This window comes from Gobius niger (genome assembly GCF_951799975.1).
Source record: "Gobius niger genome assembly, chromosome: 1".
Taxonomy (NCBI): domain Eukaryota; kingdom Metazoa; phylum Chordata; class Actinopteri; order Gobiiformes; family Gobiidae; genus Gobius; species Gobius niger.
Genome location: NC_136852.1, coordinates 3,244,415 through 3,264,661, shown reverse-complemented (window position 1 = coordinate 3,264,661; position 20,247 = coordinate 3,244,415). Strand labels below are relative to the sequence as shown.

The following is a 20,247-nucleotide window of genomic DNA, read 5'->3' as shown; positions in this document are numbered from 1 at the left end:
GCTGTGTCTCAAACAGGTCATGTTGTAACACTGCAATTAAAAAAAATATACATTATTAATTTATTTTATCTTTAAAAAGCGTGGCCCCTTTTGACAGCGGACTATCTAACGCCGCGGAAGGATTCTGACGTCGGGTCGTTATCAGGCCTATAAAAGCCGAACCCTCGCTCTCGTCTGCAGCATTGTGTCTGCGGCAGGACGTGAACACCTGCCTTATTTTTAACTACAAAACAAGTGTACAGACATTATTGTATGTACATTTACATAAAACTGAACATTTCACGGGAATTAACCTTAAAAGGACGTTTAACCGAGACGCACGGTTCTTGCTAGCGCCAACCGTTAGCCACTTCTACGTTAATTTCTCCACGAAGGAACCTGCCAACCCAATTTGTGGATTATTTATATACATTTTTTGGAATAACAGCTGTTTATTTTCCTCAAATCGGATGTCTCGGCTCTCTCTGGACCTTCAAAACCATCCATCGCGACGCCTTTGCATCACAAACCGACTGTGTTGACATCCCCGAAGACATGTCGGTAGCCTCCTCGCTTGCTAATTTAAGCTAACTTTAATCGTTTTCACTTCGCGCACATAGTGGAAATCGGGTGAAATCCGCCAAAAAAAACCTACATGCTTTATCCCCAAAACCCGCCTGTTATGTTTGCACTCGAGCGAGAAGAGCAGCAGCAGCAGCAGCTATGACGCGAGGAGCGACGTCGGGCTCGTGTCACTGCCTCGCAAATAGATAGCTCACCTCCTCGCATCATTTTACCCCCCTGATATTTCGCGTTTGCAAGCTCGGCATCATGTAGACTCCACATCTGTGCGTGGGGAAGCGTGTTCGGAGGGTTTTTTGCAAAAAGCTGGATCCAAACGAGGAGAGGAAACAAGACTGAAGAGACTGATGTTGTCCTCTGGGGGGAAAGCTAACCTGCCCATGTCCTGACTTTACGCAACGTCCGAGCTTGCCTGGCGTGACACACACACACACACAGCGTTTTTAAGTGGATCTTTTTTGCAGAATTAACACAACAGAAGAGCCATTGAAACACCCACGGCCACTATAATGGAGACGGTGGGGGATTTCGAGTACAGCAGGAAGGACTTGGTGGGACACGGCGCGTTCGCGGTGGTCTTCAAGGGACGCCACAGAAAGGTAAATAAATGCACATTGCTGTAATAACGCGGGGGGGTAGAGGTGGTAAAACATTCATGGGGTAATCTGGGTCATTGCTGCAGTGGCACATATGGTTCGGTCGCGTCACGTGTTTTCTCTCTTTTTTTTTTTTTTTTTTTTTGGAAGTGGGACGCCAATATTTACGCCATCGCTTAACTCCTTGCGCACCAGAAAGGTCAGAATAGTGGACGTAACGTGCTGGAATTAGACTCGATTTGTTGTTGTTGTGACTTGGGCTGGGTACCGTGACGTTTTTTATCGATACCGGCACGTAAGCGATACTTGGTTTGCCGATACCCGAGACCCGAACGATACTTTTTCACGACGGCGATGCTGAAATAAATGTTGTTCAGAACCGGAAAGCAGGGCAATAATGCCTTTGTCTTTTTTTTGTCACATTTTTGTTGATTTTTTTTTTTCACTTTTTGGTTGATTTTTTTTGTCACATTTTTGTTGAATTTTTGTCACATTTTTGTTTAATTTTTGTCTCTTTTTTTTTTGGTCTTTTTTGTTGAATTTTTGTCACATTTTTGTTCAATTTTTGTCACATTTTTGTTGAATTTTTGTCGAATTTTTGTCTCTTTTTTTGGTCTTTTTTGTCACTTTTTGGTTGAATTTTTGTCACATTTTGGTTGATTTTTTTGTCACATTTTTGTTTAATTTTTTTCACTTTTTGGTTGAGTTTTTGTCACATTTTTGTTGAATTTTTGTCACATTTTTGTTTAATTGCTGAAATTAGACTGGATTTGTTGTTGTTGTGACTAGGGCTGGGCACCGTGACGTTTTTTATCGATACCGGCACGTAAGCGATACTTGGTTTGCCGATACCCGAGACCCGAACGATACTTTTTCATGACGGCGATACTGAAATTAATGTTGGCCAGAACGGGAAAGCAGGGCAATAATGCGCGGAAGTGAAAGATATGCAAATGTGTGATATCAGGGATGATGGGGGAATAATTTTTTGTCTTTTTTTTTGTCACATTTTTGTTGTTTTTGTCACATTTTTGTTGATTTTTTTTTCACTTTTTGGTTGATTTTTTTGTCACATTTTTGCCACATTTTTGTTGAATTTTTTTCACTTTTTGGTTGAGTTTTTGCCATATTTTTGTTGAATTTTTGTCACATTTTTGTTGAATTTTTGTCACTTTTTTTGTCACATTTTTGTCACTTTTTGGTTGAATTTTTGTCACATTTTTGTTGAATTTTTGTCACTTTTTGTTGAATTTTTGTCTCTTTTTTTTGGTCTTTTTTTGTCACTTTTTGGTTGAATATTTGTCACATTTTTGTTTAATTTTTGTCACATTTTTGTTGAATTTTTGTCACTTTTTGGTTGAGTTTTTGCCATATTTTTGTTGAAATTTTGTCACATTTTTGTTGAATTTTTGTCTCTTTTTTTTGGTCTTTTTTGTCACTTTTTGGTTGAATTTTTGTCACTTTTTGGTTGAATTTTTGTCACATTTTTGTTGAATTTTTGTCACAATTTTGTTTAATTTTGGTCACAAAATTAAACCAAATTGCTGAAATTAGACTGGATTTGTTGTTGTTGTGACTAGGGCTGGGTACCGTGACGTTTTTTATCGATACCGGCACGTAAGCGATACTTGGTTTGCCGATACCGATACCCGAACGATACTTTTTCACGACGGCGATACTAAAATGAATGTTGTTCAGAACCGGAAAGCAGGGCAATAATGCGCGGAAGTGGAAGATATGCAAGTGTGTGATATCAGGGATGATGGGGGAATAATTTGGGGGAAATTGTGGTAAAAATAATGCTAAAAACGGGGGGGAAATGGGCAACAAATTGGGAAAATTGGAGCCCAAGATTTCAGTTATCCTTACATTTTTTTCCCATGCTAGACTTGTATCATTCCCAGCCCTAGTTTTGACTTCGAGGTGAGAGAGTTCTGTGTCTTCTGTCCGGGTATTGTGCTTGGACTCCAGTTTTGGGCGACTTCCAAACCGATTTTATCTCTGGATTAGTTAATGTTTATTTTGCTTTGGTTCAGTCCTGGCTGAAAAGGTTGTGACATTCTTGATTGTCATGTCATCATTTCAACTCGATGAACTAAATGTCCAAATGATCATTATTTGGAAGTGACAGTTTCACGAACACATCGAGCGCATCGTTCTGAATATTGTCTCCGCTTTTGGACGCCTTTACGAGACAGTCATGTGACCTTAGTTCATCTGTGCTGAGAGAGGAGACTGGACTTTGTGATAGTTTCTGAAATATCAACCATCAAACACGTCAACAATTCAGCATTACCGTCTACTACTCTTGTAAGTTTAGTGGAGGTCAGGTTTGTCGAGGCCTTCAGTGTCTTGATAATTGAAAAGCAGCTGCCATTACATTGAAAAGTCTTGGATAACAATGTCGTTGCTCAACTATTTTGTAAAAAAAAAAAATCAAATACCAAAAATGCTGCATTCTGCTGCAGTATAGGCTTAAAAGTTGCCTGTTTTGTCCATTTTGGCAATAAGTATAAGTGAGTAAGTAACTATACTTCAGATAAAACTATTTTTTTAGGTTTTGGCCCAGTTTGCTTTCAACAACAACAACAAAAACCTAATCTTCACAATAACATGTTTAATTATTGCACCGTTTAAATGTTTCTCCATTTTTTTAAATTTTATTTATTTATTTAAGATGGGACAGTGCATATTAATTAACATGAGTCCTCAAAGTCCACATGTAAATATGCCAGAGTTGCCACAATGGCTCATTTTCATCTGTGGTCCCAGGGCAGGTCTTCAGAACAACAAGCACAACAGACATGAACAAAGGACTAGATAAAAAAATGGTTAGTAAAAAGACATTATAATCAAAACGACACAGACAAGTAAGAGATTTTAAACACTATTGGTAAACAGCCTCCATGTTCACACTGTGACTGCCGGTTTGATTGTCCAGGAGCCAGAGTTTGACTGATCTAGTGAAGGTTCTCAGTGTTGGGATATTCCTGATGTTCCAGGTGTGAGCCGCCCTCACTGAAAAGATGTTTTCCTGACAGGAACAGCACAGCCTCCTCTGCTTTGGGCTCGTGTGCCCACACTGTCTGTCAGGTGGATGAATTCCTGCAGAGGGGGAAATCCATAGATCTATTTAGGAAATTGTAATTTCAAGGGTCATAAAACAAATCACTTATAACACCAGACTAACCATATAAACGTCTGTGTCCATAGAGTAATGTTTGGAATATAACTGACCTGCATCACATGAACGATCGCATTTTGAGGGACTATTTTCCAGCAGATCACTCCGCCGCCGCATAGCTTATACAACCACGAAGCTGCTCCTGCTCAAATGTAAGGTATTTTAAATGCAAAATGGTTAAAATCACTCTATGGACACAGACATTTATATGGTTAGTCTGGTGTTATAAGTGAATTGCCTCAGGTGCTCTGTGGAGCGGGTCAGACTGTTTTTAATGCAGGCTAGCTGATACCATAGAAATGCACTAGCCTTGCATTAGCCTAGCGCCATGAAACTCTTCAAATATAAGAACTGCATTAATTACAAAAAAAATATCTCCATAAATCAGAAACACTCTGGATAACTAGGAAATGAGGCCCTATGTCAAAAACCCTGAAATATCCCTTTAAGTATCACAATGCTTTCAATACTTATCGATACTTGGTATTGCAGCACAAAGTATTGCGATTCATCCTAGCCCTAATGTTTAGAAGTTTACCCTATAAATGGTAATTTATATATGTCCCAGAGACTCCAAACTTAGCGATATTTGAAATCGTTTTTCAGAGGGATTTTTTAGTATCTAATTCCTGAGATATTGAGTGTTGAATTTCAACAAAACAAGGCACTTTTTTATTTCTTTTTACAGATTTTTCCTCTTACAAGCAACTTATTTTAAAATGAAACAGGATATTCTCATTTTTTTTGTTTGGAAATCATAGGAATTAACATATGCGCAGATTTCTTTGCGTTTCCAGCATAAAAAATCACGAAGTGGGGCCTCAAAGTGTTCAAAATAATGGCCGTCATCATCATTAGCTTGTACAGATTTTTCAGGATCTTGTTGCTTTAGTTTTGTTGCCAAGCTCCTTTTTGTTGCTGTTTCAACTTTACTTGTGCGAAGCTCATCTGGAAAAGTGTGATTTAGTTTTAAACATAAGTTGTTTGGTTTGAGCTTGTTGGATTTCTCGCGTCCTCCTTCCACTTTGTAATCGTTCTGTTTCTCGTGAGAGCTTCATCCCGGGTTTCCCACAGTTCCAGCTGCTGCCCTTCGTTGTGTAAGTGCTTCTCGTCGGGTTCATTCATGGATCACGTGATGTTTGACGTCTCACAGGCTCTGTCTTCCTTCCTCAGACGTCTGGCTTATGAAACATGTCCCTCCTGACCTTTCATCCAGGATCCTGCGAACATTAACCCCTTAACTCCCACCTGAACCGAGCACAGTTTCTCCAGTTTGGCTTTACCCCAGTCCAAAAGCTTCTGGAAAAAAAGGTGTGAAAATGGCAACAAAACTGAGACGAAAACAATGATGGAAATGTGACGAAAAAAAATGACGAAAAATTGACACATGTCTCCAAAAATGTAAAAAAAAAAAAGACGATAAAATGACAAAAATTTGATGAAAAAATGACAAAAATTTGACCAAAAAATGACAAAAAAATTACGAAAAAATGACAAAAAAATGATTTAAAAAAAATGACAAAACATTTACCAAAAATAACCAAAAAATGACAAAACATTTACCAAAAATAACCAAAAAGTGACAAAAAATCGACGAAAAAATGACAAAAAAATGACAAAAAAATGACAAAAATGGATGAAAAAATGACAAAAAAAATGACAAAAAAATGACAATAAAATGACGATAAAATGACGGAAATTAGACGAAAAAGTGCCAAAAATGTCACAAAAAATGACAAAAAATTGATAAAAATTTGACATAAAATGACATAAAGATTACCAAAAAATGACCAAAAAGTGACAAAAAATTGACGAAAAAATTACAAAAAAAGACAAAAAAAAGACAAAAATGTGACAAAAAGTGAAAAAAATGAAGAAAAAAACAAACAAAAAAGAAAAAAAAAATAGTTGAAACCCCCCAAAAAATGATGGAAAAAAAATCTGATGACATGAGGCAAAAGATCCATTTAGATGAGTTTTGTAGATCTTATCTTTCAAATGAGGCGTTACACTGGCCTACAGGATTTGGGCAAAGCTGAACTGGATAAAACGCTCTCAGTTCAGGCGGGAGTTAAGAGGTTAAGGACTTCAACGTCATTCGAAGGCATTTCATCTGAATGCGTTTGTAAATGGTGATATTGATCGACTTAATGCTCCTGAAGTTTGTCAAAAATGCAGAAAAATTGGTCTTTATTTGTGTTTACTGAACACCTCTGTCGATTCTTTCTATCTAGGCCAGATTCTGACCCGGTTTTGTGGCGTTCGTCGGGGAAGTCGTACAAAAAGCAGTCGGGTCAGTGACATTTGGGCCCGTTTTGTTCCCAGTGTTGAGATGCACTGACCCAGACAGCAACATGAACAACAGGAGCTTAACCCGTCCGTCAAACTGCGGCGACTCAACGCTGAGCTAACGGGATTAGCTCGGCGGGCGCGCGGTGACCGGCAGGTTTTACACACGATGCCCTTCCTGACGCAGCTGTTTTTGGTTTGTCCTGCAGCACATTTATGTTCAGAGGCGCTCGGGGAATATGGAAATAAATGACTGAGAGCTTACAGCCTAGAGGCCAGGGTAACGCCTCATTTGAAAGCTAAGGCCTAAACTCTTTCCTTTTGTTTTTGTTTTTTGTTGTGTTTTCGTTGCGTTTTTTTGTGTGGCTTTATCACACTTAACATTATACTAAAAACAGTATGTGGACAAAACGCTACAAAAAAGCAATGCGAACATTAGGGCTGAACATTATGGACAAAATTTCATATCTCAATATTTATGCCAGATATTTCTATATTGATACGATATAATATTCTTTTATATTCGATATCTTGAATGTTCATATCTCGATGTCAATAACGATATATCTTTCAGCTCCAGCGAACATGACAAAACCGCAACAGAAATGTGACGCATTAAAACCGTTTGGTGTCAAAACAAAGTTTAGGTACGAGTGCTACTGGTTAGGGCTGCTCAATATATCGGCAGAAAAATCGGATTGCGATATTTGTTGATGCGATATCCGCCACTAAAGTCTTCATCACACTGAGATCTTTTATGGGCTAAATGAACATTATTTTTCTTTTTTTTTATGGTTCTCGATGATGAATATTTTACTATAGGTATCAAAGAAAGTATACAGTAGTTCAGGTATATTTGGATCAAATATTTCTGCTTACCACGGATGCAGGATGTCGTGTCAGCGTTATCCTTCACGGCATAATGCCTTATGGAAGAACGTCTTCATACAGATGTGGTCATGCTGCTTGTATTATAGATGTATAACTGAAATAATGTGCAGTAATTCTTATACCTTGTGACTATATAAGTTTGATGTGGAAAGTAGCTACGGCTCTTACCAGGTCAAATGCTGCAAATTGTAGCGTCTATGTTACTGACTGACTGTATTGTTGAAAATGTAACTCATAATCAGGTACACGCTCGTGTGTGCATTGGGTATGAAAAAGGTAGACTTGAACCTTGCATATTCTTTGTCCATGTAATGTGAATTGTTAGATACATTAGTTGAGTTCCCATTGGGAAAACAAATGGGACAAATGCACGAGTTGAGTACTGAGAGTATTGAATATAGGGGGAGGTGCACATGAGCTTCAGCTTCAGCCGACTCCTTTTGAGCTTCCATTACTGTGGAATGATATGACGTCTGTAACTAAGTAAGGTTCGGTACGGTTATAATGCACGACGCGGAGTCAAGAACACCACGACTGGTGTTCTTGACTCCGCGTCGTGCATTATAACGTCTAATGCGGCTCCTCGTTGTTTAATCCGCTTATACCAGGGTCCCACAAACGTAACATTTATAATAAATGTTTTTTTCATTTACTAAACTCTCTAAATCTGCCAGACTACGGGACTATTTTGTGTGGGTTATTAGCCGGTCACTGAAGGCTGGTCTCAGAGCGAGTCATTCTCCGCAGCTATTACGAGGATCTCAGTCAGGCTCAACGACACAACATCAGCACAGAATCACAACACAACAGGACTAACCCGGAAACACTTTTCCCTGGAAGGAAACACCGATATGCGGCACTCGTGGGCAGGAGTGATTTCACTTTTACGCTGTTTAACCTGAAGCTAAAGCTAGCTCAACCAGCTCAACTGTTTATGGAAACAGCTGCGGTGGAGTCGCTCACACCTGGGCCCCCCAACTGAAACTTTTATGTTTGACTTTACTAATCCAGACAAATATGCTTCAATGCAGGATCATTTTATGTACGCCTGGAAATGATGAATAGCCTTAACCGTTTTCAATAGAAATGTAAAGCTCATATGTTTTTAACAGTACCTAACCTAGCTGCTCACTCTCCTCTACAAACATTTAGCAAACGTTTTGTTTTGGCCAAAAACGTTGAAATTAACACAAAATCCATCTCATACGTTCCTGTCAGTCACTAATGACGCCTTTATCTGATTCTGTGTCATGCGTTGCTATGGCGACGCCACAGCGGAGTGATATCCCAGTGATTTAACTACCGGACTACGTGTGCGGTTATACCAAAATAATGCACCAGCCAATCAGAATCCAGTATTCACCCAGACCATGGTATAAATAAATATAAACAGCTCAAAATAAACTAAACTATCGGTATCGTAAATCAAGTACCGGTATTGACAGAAATGTAACGGTGCAAAGCCCTTCCCTTGGAGCAAACCTTCAAAATATTGTCAAGTACAAGACTGGGAAGTAACATGTTTGTAGCCACTAGAAGTATTTTTTTGACATGAGATCAGTGCAGTAAATAAACAAGTTATTATGAAGCCATTTATATTGAATATATATGTGAAAAATAACCAAAGCAAACGTGGATTATGATTTCAAAGATATTCGGCTGCAGCTCCGGCTCAGCGTCTGTCCTGCACTCGCTGCTCACAGAGACTCGGTCATTTATTTCCAAAGCTGTGACGTCACTGATGCATGACAGATTACGGGGATTAGAGACTCCGCTGTGACTGCGGCGTCACCGCGGTGGCACAGTGGTTATCCCGAGCACGTCCTGGTTCAGCGCCAGCCTCCAGGCGCCGTCCCAACGCAGGAACATCTCGTCTTGACCCACATTCGCTCCTCTGCGCTTTTATAACGGACTCCACATCATTCCAATGCGACAAAGCCATCTAGATTTAACCTCTTAACTCCCACCCCTGTTTCTTGACTGGAGAGCTATAGCTCAGAGTAACATTTGAAAGCTAAGACCAACAAAACTGATCTTTTTCCTTGCTTTGTTGCCATGTTGTGATTTTTTTTTTTGGCGCATTTTTACAACTTTTTCGGCATTTTTCGACATCCATCACATTTTTTGCATTTTTTCTATTGCTTTTTTATCTTTTTTCTTTTTTCTTTTTGCATTTTTTTTTTTCTTTTTTACTTGCATTTTGTCATATTTTTGCCCCTTTTCCATTGCTTTTTTGTCATTTTTTTCTCACTTTTTTTGGTCATTTTTTTTTCTTTTTTAGTTGCATTTTTGTCATATTTTTGCCCCCTTTTTCCATTGCTTTTTTGTCATTTTTTTCTCACTTTTTTTGGTCATTTTTTTTCTTTTTTACTTGCATTTTGTCATATTTTTGCCCCTTTTCCATTGCTTTTTTGTCATTTTTTTCTCACTTTTTTTGGTCATTTTTTTTTCTTTTTTAGTTGCATTTTTGTCATATTTTTGCCCCCTTTTTCCATTGCTTTTTTGTCATTTTTTTCTCACTTTTTTTGGTCATTTTTTTTCTTTTTTACTTGCATTTTGTCATATTTTTGCCCCTTTTCCATTGCTTTTTTGTCATTTTTTCTCACTTTTTTTGATCATTTTTTTTCTTTTTTAGTTGTATTTTTGTCATATTTTTGCCCCCTTTTTCCATTGCTTTTTTGTCATTTTTTCCTCACTTTTTTGTCATTTTCTTTTCTTTTTTAGCTACATTTTTGTCATATTTTTGCCCCCTTTTTCCATTTCTTTTTTTCTCACTTTTTGGTCATTTTTCTTTCTTTTTTTAGTTGCATTTTTGTCATATTTTTGCCCCCTTTTCCATTGCTTTTTTTCCTCACTTTTTTGTCATTTTTCTTTCTTTTTAGCTGCATTTTTGTCATATTTTTGCCCCCTTTTCCATTGCTTTTTTTCTCACTTTTTTGTCATTTTTCTTTCTTTTTAGCTGCATTTTTGTCATATTTTTGCCACCTTTTTCCATTGCTTTTTTTCCTCACTTTTTTGTCATTTTTTTCCTTTTTTAGTTGAATTTTTGTCATATTTTTGCCCCATTTCCATTGCTTTTTTGTCATTTTTTTCTCACTTTTTTTGTCATTTTTCTTTCTTTTTTTTAGTAGCATTTTTGTCATATTTTTGCCCATTTTTTCCATTGCTTTTTTGTCATTATTTTCTCACATTTTTGTCATTTTTTTTTCTTTTTTAGTTGAATTTTTGTCATATTTTTGCCCCCTTTACCATTGCTTTTTTGTCATTTTTTCCCTCACTTTTTTGTCATTTTTCTTTCTTTTTTAGTTGCATTTTTGTCAGATTTTTGCCCCCTTTTCCATTGCTTTTTTGTCATTTTTTTCTCACTTTTTTGTCATTTTTCTTTCCTTTTTAGTTGCATATTAATCATATTTTGCCCCCTTTTCCATTGCTTTTTTGTCATTTTTTCCCTCACTTTTTTTTGTAATGTTTTTCTCTTATTTTTGTCAATTTTTTGTAGCTGTTTTTATGCTTTTGTTGTTGCGCTTTCCTTGTTTTTGTCTCCGTTCTGAGAAAATGTGCTCCGTTCAGGTGGGGGTTAAGAGGTTAAGATGTTTCACTTCATCATCGTTACAGAGAAAATCACCCAACATATTGAGGAAGTTGGGAAACGTGAGTAACTCGCTCTGACAAAGCTTCGTGGATGAGACGGAGTGAAAGATGCTCCTGTGTTTTTGTGAGAGTCCAGACGTCGATGCTCGGGATCAGATCGCAGATGTGCTTTCAAACACAGGAAGGCGGATCGTTTATCACGGACCGGATCAGAATGAATAAGCAGAAATGATCTATTCCGGTGATGTCGTGGCTTCAGGCTCTTCACGGAGCTTTCCTTTGCTCTAAAGAGAGTTAAAGGGATGTTTCGGGATTTTTAACATAGAGCCTCATTTCCTCGTTATCATGCAGTAAATTCATGCAGTCCTTATATTAGAAGAGTTTAGTGGTGCTAGGCTAGTGCTAGGCTAGTGCATGTCTATGGTAACTAGTAGCCTGCATTAAACCACAGAGCACCTGAGGCAAATCACTTATAACACCAGACTACCCATATAAATGTCTGTGTTTTGAGATATAACCATTTTGCATTTAAAATAACTTATTTTTAAGCAGCTTCCTGGTTGTAGCTACGCAGCGGCGGAGTGATCTGCTAGCTTACCGGATCTACAGTAGTTTGTTTATTAGCATTACTACACGTGGAATTCACAAAGGAGCTTTCTACAAATCAGATATGGCAACGTTTGGAGGACGAGCCCATGATTTTGAAGAGGTTTTTAATGCAGGCTACGAGTTACCATAGACATGCACTAGCCTAGCACTAGCCTAGCACTAGCCTAGCACCACTAAACTCTTCAAATATAAGGACTTGCGTGAGGGATTTTCTCCAGTTCGGCGTCAACAAAATCTGAAAGTTTCTCGACTGGAGCTCACAGACTACAGGCCAAATATAAGACTGTCGCTTTGTTGCCGTGTTATCACTTTTTTCACGTTCTTTTTCTTTTTTTTGCACTTTTATCGGTTTTGTTGTCACATGTTTGGGGCTTTTAAGGCGAGACACTGCAGGTGAATAGGGAAAAAATGTATATTTACAGATATCAATTTGAAACTGTTGCTGTCGATCACTGGCATAAACATGAGGGGAAAAAAATACATGGCAAGTTTTCTGTTATTTTATCTTTTCATATAAGAACAAGGTGTTTCATGCCTAAAAATGCCCCGAATTTCCCGTCTTTTCGGCTACATTCAAATTTATGGTTTCATTTTATTGATGAATGAGTTGCCAAGACTTTCTCAGAGGGGATTTTGGATTTCTTGTTTAGTTTCAAAATAAGCTGTTTTTTAGTGGAAAAATTTGTAAAAATGTAGTTTTTGCCTTATTTTTTGACGTTCAAAACTCAATAAATGGGGCTTAAGGGATTAAATAATAAAAAATCCCTCTAAAAAAATCTTCCAAATATTGTTCAGTCCAAGGCTGGAAAATCTGAAGTCTTTAGGTCCGACTGACGTGGACATAGTGTCGCTACAATGACAGAAAAATGTGTTTTGAGAAAAAGGCCCTTGAAATTGTGTTCTCCCATATAAGTCTATGGGGGAACATTGAATCAGCGCAATATTTAAACATGTTATTGTGAAGATTAGGGATATTTTCTGTTTCCGGGTGAAAGTTTACATGTTCAGAGACCAATTTGGCCCAAAACCTGAAAACTGAAAACATTGAGTTTTGCCTGTCGTGTCTCCCCTTAAATGGCTTATTTAAAAACAAAACAAGATCCAAAATCCCCCTTGAACAAACCTTTGTAACTAATGTAAAATAAAAAAAGTAAAATATAAATAAAAATCTATCGAAACCTATTACCTAATTTTATTCTGAAAATACAAAATGAAAGAAAACTTGCAATACATTTTATTTTCTAACGTTCAAATTTCTATCTATACATTTGTTTTTTTTTACCCATTCACCTGCAGCGTCTCGCTCTAGCCTCCACCTGAACCGAGCACATTTTCTCCTGTTTGGCTTTACCCAAATCTAAAAGCTAAAAAACAACAACAACAAAAAAGAGACAAAAGAGCGACAAAAAATGTGCTGAAAAAGTGACAGAAACGTGACGAAAACATGACCAAAAAAACACTTGAAAATTTGACTAAAATAGCTTTTGTAGGTCTTTGCTTTCAAATTGCTCCCCAGACGAGAAGCTTTTAGATTTGGGTAAAGCTGAACTAGAGGGACTGCGCGAGGGTAAGAGGCTTAGAAGTCTGTGTAGAAGCTTCAGTCTGACTTGCAGCTCCTCTTCTCTTCGTTCTTCCCTTCCGCCTCAGTGACTCCTACATGGGTTTGATTTGTAAACATGTCGCGTCTGAGCCTCTGGGGCGGTTGTTGCTCCTCTGTCTCTCGTGATTCTCCCGAGGCGTTTGACTCCCCGCTCGCTCCGAGGAGGAGGTGGAGGAGGAGGAGGCGGGGGATGAAGTTTCCTCTGTCCTTCCTTTGACACAGAAACGAGGGAGAGGGAGTTAGAAAAGCTGACGACGCAGTTCAGATTTAAATTTAGAAACGTGTTTTCAAAAGCATCTGGAGGTCTGGGCACCGATAACCTCGTACTCACTCTTCATTGAGCTTCTCAGCTGGAGAGCAGCCGTGTAAAAGGTCTCATTTGAAAGCTAAGGCCGACAGTACTGATTGTAGCGCTTGTGGTTTGCGCTCATGCTTCACAGCTAGAAGGTCCCGGGTTCGTTTCCCACCTGGACGGGGCCTTTCTGTGGAGTTTGCATGTTCTCCCCCTGGCTACTCCGGTTTCCCCTACCGCTAAAACATGTACAATAGACCAGGATGAATGAGAGTGTTTGAGAGTGCACATGGGGGACGACGGATGGAAATGAGCCCAACGCTACAATCCAGTGTGTCTTGTTTACATGCATGAGACCCATGTACCGTAAATGCTCTAATATAGGACGGGGCCTTTATTTACTCAAGGGCATCAGGACCAGGCCTTTATTGGAACCAGGCCACAACTAGAGACAGGCCTTTATTTCTATTTAAGCAAAATGGACGACCAGGAAAACGAAGAAAAACGAGATTTGTGTCCATTTGCACCTAAAATATTAGGTTCATTTATTAATTAACATTTCAAACCCTCTCCCAGCGGCTGGAACATTGACGCCTTTTATTTTGTCGGGACAACAGGAAGTGTTTCGATGCTGTTAGCGGAGCTTTGACATCAATGTCACTGCAGGTTTCTGTTTCGTTTTTACCGAGGACCGGATTATTTGTTGTTATCTTGTGTAAAAGGCGAGTTTAGACGGAGCGTTTGTGTTTGTGATCGATCATGAGACTGACCCGAGAGAAGACGAGACGCTCGCGCTGATGGGAGGAGTTATTTTGAGGCGTGGGACTGACCTGCACACGGAGCAGCTGGACGTGCTTTGAAGACGCGATGGCGACTTTATTAAAACCCTGGAGGGTCACACAACATTTATTTCTTGCCCTGTTTCCACAAATAGTCACAGGAGGTTTGAAAAGTGTCTAAATCTGTGTCAAAGTTACGCTCGGATCAGCTCCTCCGCAGCGTCCCCCCCTCGGCCCGGGTTCCTGTTTGTTACTTCCTGCACGTGAGTTTTCATTTACACCAGTAAGAGACAAATTCCTAACATGGGGAATATTTCTACCGCTATAGTTTCTAATAATAGCTTCAGCCTGTTTTAGAGACCGGCTTTAATTTGCCTCCACCAGCCACGAACCCGGCCTCTGTCAGAGAACCGGCCACTAATGGAATACAGGCCAGTATTAGAGAATTTACAGTATGTTCATTAACCCGCACTACTCGACCAAATAAACCAATAAACAAATAAAGTAAAAACTTATTGGAAGCATTTTTGTCGTGTTTTTGTGGGTTTTCATTGCCTTTTCTGTCGTGTTTTCATAACATTATTGTCACAGTTTTGTTGTGTTTTTGTCACGTTTTGGTCGCACTTTTGTGGCTTATTTGGCACTTTTTTTTGCTTTTCTGTCGTGTTTTCGTCCCATTATTGCCACGTTTTCATCGTCTGAGGCTTTTTTTCAAGAAGCTTTTAGATTTGGCTGATGGCAAACTGGAGAAAAGGTGCTCAGTTAAGATTCGGGTTAAGTGGTTAAAGCCTGGACTTCGCTCTTTCCAGTGCAAAATCGGCGCTAGATTGGCCGATAGCCGGTTGATCTCTACATTTTAAAGGGACTATACAGAGTTTAAAAATATTAAAATGAAGTATTCTCCTCCCCCTACATGTTCCAGCCATGTCCTCATGTGTAGAATGAGCTCAGACCTGTTCACCACAACTGCCTCTTACTTTAGGTCTGAAGTGCCGTCATGCACGAGCTTAATATAGAAGCTGCAGTTACACGTTAGACCTGAGGTGGCAGTAGTGAGTATAAAATGACCAATGACAAATGCTTTATGATCTTTGCTCATTTGTGGTTGCAGAAAACCGACTGGGAGGTGGCCATCAAAAGCATCAACAAGAAGAACCTGTCCAAGTCCCAGATCCTGCTCGGGAAAGAGATCAAGATCCTCAAGGTCAGACTCACGTCCACAGAGTTTAAGACTAAATAAAACCCGATCTGGACCAGGAGCAGATGCTGTTCTAGCTTAAAGTTCAGTCAGGTTTATCGTGTCTCTACTAAGGCAGAGTTAGACGATGCCAGAGTCTGATACTGTGAGGTACGACTGGTATCGAAAAAATAAAAGTATAGAAAGCACGAACCGAAAGGAAGTATTACATCTTTATATTCAAGTTTTGAGGCTGTTGGTCGGCAAAATTGGCTCTGTGCATAACTTCAAATCATAACAAACGCCGCCCAAGAAGTGACTTCCTGTTTCGATCCAGCACGCCAAAATAAAAGCTCCATTTTATTCATTAGTTCAACTTTCTTTCTGCCGAACTATTCACAGATAAAACCGTTGAATGTGTGTCTTTAATTATGTTCTTGTAATGCTGCAAATACCCGCTGAGCTAATCAATGAGACGAGTTGTGTGCTTTTATTTTGGTGAGCTGGATCGAAACAGGAAGTCACTTCTTGGGCGGCGTTTGTTATGATTTGAAGTTATGCACAGAGCCAAAAAAAGTAAATAAAAAAGAAACACCAGTTGAAAAAATCAAAATAAAAAAGATGGAAAAAACAAGTGGAAAAATTGGGATAAAACACGTAGAAATTTTTTTAAAAATATGGAAAATTTTGGAAAAAACTTTGGAAGAATTTTTTTTTAAATGGGGGAAAAAAAGATGGAAATTTGGGGGAAAATAGAAGAAGAAAAAAAAAAATAGAAAAAAAAAAAATTCGGGAAAATTGGGGAAAAAAGTAGAAAATAGTGGGGAATATTTAGGGTAAAAGTTTGGGAAAACATTTGGGGAAAAAAGAGAACAAAACAGGGAGAACATGTAGAAAAGTGGGAAAATTGTAGGAAAAAAAACATGAAAAAATTGTTTAAAAAAGGGGGGGGAAAATAACAAACTTGGAAAGTTTTTTCTGCCTTTTTGTCGTTAAGGGAAGTTTCTTGGTTGTTTCACCTCAAACAAATGAAATAGAAGGAAAAGGAATAAATCAACATTGTTCTGTTTTCTGGTTCTAGACCAGTGGTTCTCAACCTTTTGGAGCCATTACCCCCATTATAACAGTTAAAGCGTTTGTGACCCCCCGACCTGGTCACACCCTGAGAAATAGGCACATTAGTCTACATAATTCTTAAAAAACAAAGAAAAAAAAAACAAATGGCTAAAGTAAAATTCATCAAATTACGTTCAAATAATGGCACTCTGCAAAATAGCACACACATGCATATTTTATCTACATGATCTGGTGACCCCCCCCCCCCCCAATAAATTAGAATAACTGCCTTGTATAAAATGTCTCTCTCAAAATGGCTGTAGTGAATGTCTTGAAATAGGCCTCTGTCTCTTTAAGAACCTCTGACTCTTTCAGACACGCCCCCTCCACACGCTGTCTGTGGCATCAGTGGGGAGGGGGTTCTGCTGAGGAGCAGTGGTTGGTTACTCGGCTGGTGACGAAAGCTCGGAGGCGTCTCCAGGAGGTGGGGGCGTTCCTAGGAGGACTTAGGCAAACCTATCCCTAAAATGGCCGCCATCAGAGTTTTTACAGATTACTCAAAAATACGTGAATGTGCCAAGGCAGCACTTCAGGCATGTTTTTAATGAGGGAGTGACATAATAACATAGTATCAAGTATCATTAAAGTCCCGGTATATAATGTCTCGCCCTGGTGCCCTGGTCTCCACAGTTGTTTACTTGGAGAATCCCTTGATAACCGTGTATATTGTCATGTTGTAAAGTCTCTGTGTTGTTTTTGCTGACGTGAATGTGTTTTGTTCCAGGAGCTGCAGCATGAAAACATCGTGGCCCTTTACGACGTGCAGGTACGTCCTTATCTCCGTCTGATAACGCAGGTCACGCTCACTCTCGGTCACAAACGCAATCAAAACACACTCCCGAGAACAGGAATGAAACGGCTCTGGAAATGTCACACCAGAACATCAGGCTACGTTCAGATAAGCAAGTCAAATAAAGTCAAAGTGAAGCTGCCCAAAGGATCATTCTTTTGGTTTTTATCGCTAGGATAAAACTTCAAGGGTTGCCAACGTTTGACCTCCCATCAGTAAACCTTTACAACAACAAAAAGCAACAGAAACATGACAGAAAAGTGATGAAAACGCAACAAAAATGTGACAACAACGAAAAAAAAAAGTTAGTTTTGTAGGTCTAAGCTTTGTGTGGGGTTACACTGACCTAGAGGCTTTGAGCTTCATTCCACATTTAGATTTGAGTAAAGCCAAACTAAGAGGTTAAAAGCAATGTACAAGAAATCCTTCTGAAGAGGAAGTGGTGCTTTACTGCTTTGTATTAAAGCAGAACTACGCAACTTGTTTACCTTAATGAATCGTAATAAAAAGTGTTATGGGATGATTGGAGGGTCTTTCATCGCCCCCTGGAGTCTCCTTGGCCAGAAAACCACCCCTGCAACTTTCCCTGCTTCCCTGCTGGAGGCGCAATACACACTAATGGAATCAGGAAGAATAAGCTAACAGGCTAGCGGGCTAAGCTAGCTGCGGGCTAGCATCAATTAAACAGTATTTACAGCCACGTTTGAGTGAAAAACATCATTACACCATTGTATAATTGGATGAACAATATCCCTTTGTCCCTTTGTCTTTTCTGTCAGCGTTGTATTTACTCTGACGGACAATTAATGAGTAAAAAAACACAGCATGCTACGACACCTGCAGTGGCGCTTATGGCCTCTAGGGGCAGGAGTTAGTACAGCTTTAACCTCTTAACTTCCACCTGAACGGATCCCATTTTCTCCAGTTTGGCTTTACCCCAATCAAAAAGCTTCTTGGGGAAAAAGCACCAAAACAGCCACAAAAAATGAGAAGAAAACACGGATGTAAATGCAACAAAAAAGTGACAAAAAATTAACAAAAAATAACAAAAACTCAACAAAAAAGTGACAAAAACTCAACAAAAAAGTGACAAAAATCCAACAAAAAAGTGACAAAAACTCAACCAACAAATGACAAAAACTCACCAAAAAAGTGACAAAAATCCAACAAAAAAGTTACAAAAACTCACCAAAAATGTGACAAAAACTCAACCAACAAATGACAAAAACTCAACCAACAAATGACAAAAACTCACCAAAAAAGTGACAAAAACTCACCAAAAAAGTGACAAAAACTCAACCAAAAAAGTGACAAAAACTCAACCAAAAAAGTGACAAAAACTCAACCAACAAATGACAAAAACTCACCAAAAAAGTGACAAAAACTCACCAAAAAAGTGACAAAAACTCAACCAACAAATGACAAAAACTCACCAAAAATGTGACAAAAACTCACCAAAAAAGTGACAAAAACTCAACGAAAAAGTGACAAAAACTCAACAGAAATGTAACAAAAATTAAAAAAAAAAATACATAAAAAAAAGGTGACACAACACAGCAACAACGCGAGGATAAAGATCAGTTTTTTGGGTCTTAGCTTTCAAATGAGGCATTACACAGGCCTATAGCAAAAAAGGACAGCATGCATTCGGTTTAGGCGGGTGGTAAGAGGTGAAAACCCCCACATTTTCTGCCCTACCTCCTCTTCATTATTTACATTATTAGCGGGATTAATTGCCGGGCCGGAGCGAACTCTGAGTCGAGCTCTGTGTCGTACGAGAGAAAGAGGCAGTGAGAGCAGCAGGTGGAGAGTGAATGGAGCGCGAGACGGAGCTGTGAAAGAGTCAGACACGAACCAACAAAAGGAAACAAACTGTGCAGAAGCTCACGATCCGACAGTGAGAGTCTGACGCAGCTGCAGCTTTTACAGATACTGAACCTCATTGTTTGTATTATTGTACAATATCTATGAAACCTGCAGTTTGACTCTACACATTTGGCACCGGCTTTTTTATTTTAGCAAAGACCGAATGTGGCCAAACATTTCTTCCAAAAGGAAATCAAAGCAAAACCCAAGGCTATGAGATAAAATAACCCCTTAACCCACATTAACCAAGCAAGAAGGAGAAGGAGAGGAAGGAGAAGGGGAAGGAGAAGGAGAAGGAGAAGGAGAAGGAGAAGGAGAAGGAGAAGGAGAAGGAGAAGGAGAAGGGGAAGGGGAAGGGGAAGGGGAAGGAGAGGAAGAAGGAGAGGAAGAAGGAGAGGAAGAAGAAGAAGAAAAAGAGGAAGAAGAAATAAACTACTGTCACGCACTGTTCTTTGTAGGTTTATCCACATATACATTTCTATAAAAGCTCCAAAGTGGAAAGTAAATTTGTCCATGTGCTTGGTTCATTTTACCCCTTACCCCCCGCCTTAAAGGGACTATACGGAGTTTAAAAATGTTAACGTTAAGTATTTTCCTCCCCTACATGTTCCAACAATGTCCTAATGTGTAGAATGAGCTCAGACCTGTTCACCACAACTGCCTCTAAAATCCTGCGCTGTCACGAAAAAACGGTGTTAATTCAGGTCTGAAGTGCCGTCATGCATGAGCTTAATATAGAAGCTGCAGTTACACGTATGACCTGAGGTGGCAGTAGTGAGTATAAAATGGCTAACTTGTATCTAGCCCCTTTAAGTATAGTCACACAAAATAAAACAATGTGGATTTTCAAAGCTTTTAAGGAGGGGAACTATGTCGTAAGGCGTAATAATATCAGGAGTAGTTCGA

The 20,247-nt window shown here is 39.1% G+C and overlaps 1 protein-coding gene across 1 annotated transcript in view; it reads left to right on the top strand.

Annotated features, from left to right (window-relative positions):
* Positions 1–1,034: 1,034 nt before the first annotated feature.
* Positions 1,035–20,247, top strand: part of ulk2 (unc-51 like autophagy activating kinase 2) — an 89,663-nt gene continuing 70,450 nt past the window's right edge. The window contains exons 1-3 of the mRNA XM_079573732.1: positions 1,035–1,160; positions 15,504–15,596; positions 17,410–17,451. Coding sequence (XP_079429858.1) covers positions 1,071–1,160; positions 15,504–15,596; positions 17,410–17,451 — 225 coding nt within the window. The 5' untranslated portion in view covers positions 1,035–1,070. The remainder of the gene's footprint in view (positions 1,161–15,503; positions 15,597–17,409; positions 17,452–20,247) is intronic.